General features: G+C 42.2%; 1 protein-coding gene across 1 annotated transcript in view; it reads left to right on the top strand.

Moving 5' to 3' along the window:
• MANBA (mannosidase beta) overlaps positions 1-7756 on the top strand; it is a 279621-nt gene that overhangs the window by 172220 nt on the left and 99645 nt on the right. Inside the window, exon 9 of the mRNA XM_007953653.1 lies at positions 4007-4124. Coding sequence (XP_007951844.1) covers positions 4007-4124 — 118 coding nt within the window. The remainder of the gene's footprint in view (positions 1-4006; positions 4125-7756) is intronic.

The following is a 7756-nucleotide window of genomic DNA, read 5'->3' as shown; positions in this document are numbered from 1 at the left end:
ATCCTGATAGTAAGTTCGGTCAATTTCAGACTGCAGAAGTTGATAAAATTCTTCAATTTCCTCATCTTTGGCTTTGGTAGTTGGTGCATAAATTTGAATAATAGTCGTATTAATGGGTCTTCCTTGTAGGCATATGGCTATTATCCTGTCACTGACAGCATTGTACTTCAAGACAGATCTTGAAACATCCTTTGTGATGATGAATGCCACACCATTCCTCTTCAGACTGTCATACCCAGCATAGTAGATCACATGGTTGTCTGATTCAGAATGGCCAAAACCAGTCCATTTCAGCTCACTAATGCCGAGGATGTCAATCTTTATGCGTTCCATTTCCTTTTTGACAGCTTCCAATTTTCCTAGATTCATACTTCATACATTCCATGTTCCGATGATTAATGGATGTCTGCAGCTGTTTCTCTTCAATTTGAGTGGTGCCACATCAGCAAATGGTGTTCTCGAAAGCTTTACCTTATCCATAGGAGTAAGGCTGGGTTTACTCAGATGATGCAGCTCTTTCCCAGTCCTATTTTGAGAGCCTTCTAAGCTAACCAGACTATCCATAAAGTTGCATGGTAATGTATCAAACAGTGTTTCTTTGCTATTCATAAGGTTTTCCCTGGCCAATTATTTGAGAAGTGGACAGCCTCTTCCTTCTTCCTAGTCTGGCTCAGTCTGTAAACTGGGATGATACGTGTGCACCATATGCATCCCGCTGGGTTAGAAACACCAGTGGCTCAGCCTCAAAAATCACATCACCATGTCACCACGGTAGTACAAACCGACAGACAAGTTTGCCTCCCTGTTGGAAACCTCTCGTACCACCCTTACCTGGTTCCCTGTGGCTGACTCCTCCTCTGTTCAGATTCCTAGGTCTTTTAATCCCCTTTCTCCCGCTCACCCGCCCTGCTGATTTGGGCGTGTCTGAGTTCCTTTCTTCACCTGGATCCCTGCAACTGACTGCTCCTCTGTCTGAGTTCCTAGCTTTTAATCCCTTTTTTCCTGCTCTTCCGCACTGCTGCTTTGGGCGTGCCTGAGTTCCTCCCCCCACTTGGATCCCTGTGGCTGACTGCTCCTCTGTCTGGGTTCCTGGCTTTTTTATCCCCTTTCTCCTGTTCTCCTACCCTGCTGCTTTGGGCGTGCCTGATTTCCTCTCCTCACCTGGATCCCTGCGGCTGACTGCTTCTCTGTCAGGGTTCCTGGATTTCTTATCCCCTTTCTCCCTCTCTCCCACCCTGCTACTTTGGGCGTGCCTGATTTCCCTCTCCTCACCTGGATCTCTGCGCTGACTGCTCCTCTGTCTGGGTTCCTGGCCTTTTTTATCCCCTTTCTCCCACTCTCCTGTCCTGCTGCTTTGGGCATGCCTGAGTTCCTCTCCTCACCTGGATCCCTGCAGCCTGAGGTACACAGATGAAACTACCTTGCTTGCTGAAAGTGAAGAAGACAAAGCACTTACTGCTTCAACAATCAAAGACTGCAGCCTTTAGTATGGATTGCACATCAACATAAAGAAAATAAAAATCCTCATCATTGGACCAATAGGCAACATGATGATAGAGAAAAGATTGATGTCAAGAATTTCATTTTACTTGGATCTACAATCAGCATCCGTGGAAGCAGTAGTGAAGAAATCAGATGACATATTGCATGGGGCAAATCTGCTACCAAAGACCTCTTTAAAGTGCTAAAAGCAAAGATGTCACTTTGAAGACTAAGGTGTTTCTGACCCAAGCCATGATATTTACATTCACCTCACATGCATATGAAAGCTGGACAATGAATAAGAAAGACCAAAAAAGAATTGATGCATTTGAATTGTGGTTTTGGCATAGAATATTGAATATACCATGGATTGGTGGGGAATGAATAAATCTGTCTTGGATGAAATACAGCCAGAAAGCTTCTTAGAAGAGAGGATGGTGAGGCTTCTCCTCTCCTACTGTGGTCATGTTGTTAAGAGGGACCTGTCTCTGGAGAAGGATATCATGCTTGGTAAAGTAGAGGGTCAGAGAAAAAGAGGACGACTCTCAACAAGATGGATTGACACTGTGGCTGCAACAATGGGCTCAACCAGAATGTTCTGGGTACCTAGTGCCACTCTGACAGGAATATACCACAAATGGGATGGCCTTAACAAACAGGAGTTTATTCTCTTACAGTTTGGAGGCTTTAAGTTCAAGTTCAAAGTGCCAGGCTCTAGTGGCTGTGTGAAAGCCCCTCGACCTTGGGCTTCAGCTTTACCTCTTGTTCCCAGCCCATTGCAGCTAGAGGCATCTCTTCACTCAGGCAGCTACTGGCAGCATCTCTTGCTGCCCAAAGGACACTTAGCTTTCTTGCTCTGTGGGCTGGCCAACCTTCTACTCCATTTCATGTCAGACTGTTCTACCAATTAATGCCTAAAAGCAACTCCCTCCGCCAGGAAGCTGCCTACCCAGTGGTACCCAGCTTTCTCCTCCATGGGCTGGTGAGCCTGTTGCTGTTTAATGCCGGTCTCTGGGCTCTGCTCCTGCTGTCTCTCATTCCTCATGCTGGGGGTCTCTGCCAGGGTCTCAGGTCAAGGACACACTACACTCCTGTTTCCACATTTTATGTATCTGTCAGAGCAGCACCCTACTCTCTCAGTACCATATTCTGTTCTGGCTCTGACAAGAAAATACCACAATTGGGATGGTCTTAACAAACAGGAGTTTATTCTCTTATGTTTGGAGGCTTTAAGTCCAAGTTCAAAGTGCCAGGCTCTAGGGGCTGTGTGAAAGCCCCTCGACATTGGACTTCAGCTCTGCCTCTTGCTCCTGGTCCCCTGAAGCTAGAGGCATCTCTTCACTCAGGCAGCTACTGGCTGCTGAGGCTAACAAGCCCAAGGTCGACAGATAAAATGGCACAGTCCAGATGTTACCAAACCACACAGCAGGCCATTAATTCAAGTCCATTGAAAGTCCCAAGGTTGGCAGAGCATGGCAGGCTGCTGAAGTATGACACGGCTACGTGGAGGGTCCAAGTGTACCATAAGCTGGAGACTATTCCCAAAGCTGCTTCTTACATATGGGAAACAGACCACATCCCTAAAGCAGCTACTCAGCTGCTCCAATACGTTCCACCATGGAGTTAATTACCTGTCTCACCATGGGGAATAACTACCACCAGCTGCCCAGCCACTCAGCCAGGCCCAGCCAAGTTGATACATGAACTTAACTACTACACATAGCATTGTTTGTGAGGATGATACAGGACTGGGCAGTGTTCATTTTTGTTGTACACTGGGTTGCTATTAGTCAGAACTGACTTGATGGTATCTTACAACAACAATAAAAATTGGGTCTATTAGTGAAGCTACTCACAGGTGTTTCACTGAGAACACAAAGCTCTGCGTTCCTGACCAGCCTTTTATTTGGCTCCTGATTCATTCCTGGGCAGTGTTCTGAGGGATGGAGGCTACATATGGTCAAAGTGGTTGTAAATTTCTAGATTTTTCTGAGGGAAATGTGAATAAGAATTGGGAAATGTAGCAAGGAAATTTACCAGTGGAAAAAGTACTGGGCTGGAGGAATTGTTAAAAAGGATAAGGGTGAGCTAGGTTTTAATATTCAAGCTTTGACTTTTTTTTCCTTATATTTTGAAATGGTTTTATAAAATCATTGTATACTCTCTTAGATTTACAATTATATTTTTCTATAGGAATAACTTTAAAACAAATATTTAGTTTTTTAAATAGTATAACTTTACTGAAAATTTAGAAAGCAGACAAAAGATATCACTCAATTTTTCTAAGTTTGTGTGTTTTATATGGTTACAGTTGATGTGTAAATAATTTTGTCTCATGTTCTCCACTTAACATAATATCCTAACCATTGTTCCTTTAAAGTATGTTTACCTACCAGAGATTTAAAATGTGATTATGCACTAAAATTTGTTTTTAAATCTATTGTTTAATATCCTAAATTTTTAAAATTAGGATTTGTTTTTAAAATTTCAAATCAGGTAGTTTAAAGTTTCTTTTCTTCTGTAGGTTACGACTCCTTTTGCAGTCTGTTGTGGATGCAAACATGAATAGTCTCCGGGTTTGGGGAGGAGGAATTTATGAGCAGGATGAATTCTATGAACTCTGTGATCAACTAGGAATAATGGTGAGTATATGGTAATGTTTTATATATTGATTTATTATTGTGTCCTCAGTTTCACTGCCAGTGTTCTGAGTGAGTGATATTACTCATTTTTTTTTTTTTTTTTCCCAGAGCTGGAAATGATCCTCCTTTCATTTCCAAAGGAATGAATGGCATCTTGCAAACACAGAGCCAGAATTGATAGAAAATATCATCAGTAATTCATTTTTTAAAAAAAATTTATTGTGATTTGGGTGAAAGTTTACAGAGCAAATTCATTTTCCATACAGCAGTTAACATACACTTTGTGTCATGGCATTGACTGTTATTTTCCACAATGCAACAGCTCCCCTCCCACTTCCTCCCCATAGTTACCTCTTCCCTATGTCCTTCCCTACCATGCATTCCTGCCTCCTGACCTGTCTGCCTGTGCATACACAGCCCTTCTATTCTCCCATGATTGATCTCTCCAAGGAGTGTATCTACCTAATGTAAATGTTCACCTCAGATGTCTGTCTTTTGTTTGGCTGGAAAGCCACAGGAGTGGGTTCAATTCCAGACCTGAAAACCAGGTAGGGTCCACAGTCTCAGCGGTTCCACCAGGCTCTATCAGATCAGCAAACCTGGTCTCTCTCTCTCTTTTAATGATTTTGAGTTTTGTTCCACATTGTTCTCCCACTCTACCCAGGATCTCCTACATGGATTGCCCTCTGAGTGGTTGACAGTGGTAGCTGGGCACCATTAAGTTCTTCTGGTCTCACAGTTGTATAGACTGAGGATTGCGTGCTGTACCAGTCCCTTGGACTAATTGTTTCCATGTGTCTTTGGTTTTCTTCATTCTTCATTGTTCTGGATGATGAGAAACCCATCATTGCATCTAGATGACCACTTGCAAGCTTTTAAGATCCCAGTCGCTACTCACCAGAGTAGGATGTGGAATGATGTTTTTGTGTAGTATGTTATGCCAGTTGAACTTGATGTCCCCTGCAACCATGGTTCCGAGCCCACAGGTCCAACTGCTCACTCCTTCTGGGAAGCTGGCTGTGCCCAAGAAGAAACTACAGCCTTGTCCCTTGTCAGATCTACTACGTACCTGGAAATTCTTACAGAACATACAAATACACTTGTAGAAATATTGTTTGCCAACCATATGCATGGTCTTGGGCACACTACCCCTTGCATAGACATACCTAATCATTTCGCTTGTTCACCCATCTATCCACCTGTATGTCAATGATTGCCATCACTGATGGCACAGTACTCTATGTGCAAAGGGTTGGTCTTTGTTGTCTGTACCTCCCATGCACCTTTCTATGTCTTCCTCTTCCTCAGTGCCACTGTGTTGATCACTCACATTTCGTACATTGCTCTTCCCTTCACCCAAATCAATACTTGTCTCTACCTATCTAGCAGTGTTCCCTCCCCTCCCCTCCCACCCTTGGTAACCAACAAAGAAAATTTCATTACACGTATAAACCTTTCCATGAATTTTTACAATAACAGACTAATGCAATATTTGTCCTTCTGTTATTGACTTATTTCATGCAGCATAATGTCTTCCAAGTTCATCCATGTTATATGGTGTTTTGCCAATTCAATGTTATTCTTTAGGATTGCATGGTATTCCATAGTGTGTGTACCATAGGTTGGTTATCTATTCTTCTGTTGATGGGCAAACAGGTTTTTTTTCCATCTTTTTGCTATTATAAGTAGTGCTGTGATGAACTATTTACATGATGATGGGAGTGCATATGTCTCTTCTTGTCCTGGCTCTCACTTATTTAGGATATATACCTAGTAATGGAATGGCTGGGTCAAATAGTATTTCTATTCCAACTTTTTAGGGGAGTGCCATACTGCTTTCCACAGTGGTTGTACCATTGGACAGTACCACCAGCAGTGTAGGAGAGTCCTAATCTCTTCACATCCTCGCCAGCATTTGTTATTTTCTCTCTTGTTGAACTTTGCTCCTAGTGCTGGGGCAAGATGGTATCTCATTGTTGTTTTGATTTGCGTCTCTCTAATGGCTAATGATCATGAACATTTCTTCATGTGTTTGGTGGCTGCCTGAATATCCTTCTTGGTGAAGTGTCTATTCATGTCTTCTGCCCATTTTTAAATTAGATTATTTGTCTTTTTGTTGTTGAGGTGTGGAATATTCTATACATTTTGAAGCTAAGTCCCTTGTCAGATATGCTGTTGCCAAATATTTTTTCTCAATCTGTAGATTCTCTTTTGACTCTTTTGGAGAAGTCTTTGGAAGCACATAAAAATTTAATTTTTAGAAGGTCCCATTCATCTAGTTTATGTTCTGCTGTTCATAGTTTTGGGTTGTGCTTGATAGTCTATTTCTGCAATATATTCAAACAAACAAACAAACAAAACCAAATTCACTGTTGTCCAGTCACATCTGACTGATAGTGACCCCTCCTTGGGTTTGCGAGGCGGTATAGGAGTTCTGGTAGCATAGTGGCTAAAGCACTTGACTGCTAACCAGAAGGCTGGCGGTTCAAACCCACCAGCCACTCCTCGGAAGGAAGGTTGGGCAATCCTACTTCCGTAGTGATACTGCCTCGGAAACCCAAGGAGGGGTCGCTATGAGTCGGGGCCGACTCGACGGCACATAACAACAACAACAACAACAACAACATCACTACAGAAGTAGAGGAGTGGCTAGTGGGTTTGAACCGGGCTCGTAAATTTGCCCCTAGATTTTCCTTGAGGAACTTTATAGTTTTAGGTTTCACATTTAAGGCTTTGATCCATCTGGCGTTAGGTTTTGTGTATGGTGTGAGATACAGATCTTGTTTCATTTTTTCTGCAAATGGATATCCAGTTTTGTCAGCACCATTTATTAAAAGACAATCACTTCCCCACTTAATGGATTTTGGCCTTTTGTCAAAGATCAGCTGTCCATAGGCTGATGGATCTATCTCTGGGTTCTCAATTCTGTTACATTGGTCTATGTATCTGTCAGGAGCTCTGGTGGTGTAGTGCCTACTCCTCGAAAGGAAGGTTGGGCAATCTACTTCCATAGTGATACTGCCTCGGAAACCCAAGGAGGGGTCACTATGAGTTGGGTCCAACTGGACGGCAAACAACAACAACAACAACATGTATCTGTCATTGTACCAGTACCAGGCAGTTTTGACTACTGTGGCTGTGTAGTAGGTTTTGAGATCTGGGAGTGTGAGACCTCCTACTTTGTTCTTCTTCTTCAATAATGCTTTGCTTATCCGAGGTCTCTTTCCTTTACATATAAAGTTAGTGATTAGTTTTTCCATATCCCTAAAAAATGTTGATGGGATATAGATTGGGATTGCATTGGATGTATAGATTGCTTTGGATAGAACTGACATTTTCACAATGTTCAATCTTCCTATCCACAATCATGGGATGTTCTTCCATTTGTGTAGATCTTTTATGGTTTTCTGAAGTAGTGTTTTCTAGGTTTTTTTTTTTTTCAGGTTTTTGTGTCCCTGGTAAGATTTATTCCCAAGTATTTTATTTTTTTGGTAGCTATTGTAAACGGTATTGATTTCCTTATTTCTTTTTCAGCAGTCTCTTTGCTGATGTAGAGGAATCCAATTGATTTTTGGATGTTGATCTTGTATCCTGCCACAATGCTAAATCTCTCAATTAGTTCCTGTAGATTT

The sequence above is a fragment of the Orycteropus afer genome, unplaced genomic scaffold (genome assembly GCF_000298275.1).
Source record: "Orycteropus afer afer isolate SDZICR_OR568_19922 unplaced genomic scaffold, OryAfe1.0 scaffold00403, whole genome shotgun sequence".
NCBI lineage: Eukaryota > Metazoa > Chordata > Mammalia > Tubulidentata > Orycteropodidae > Orycteropus > Orycteropus afer.
This window is presented reverse-complemented; position numbering and strand designations above follow the sequence as displayed.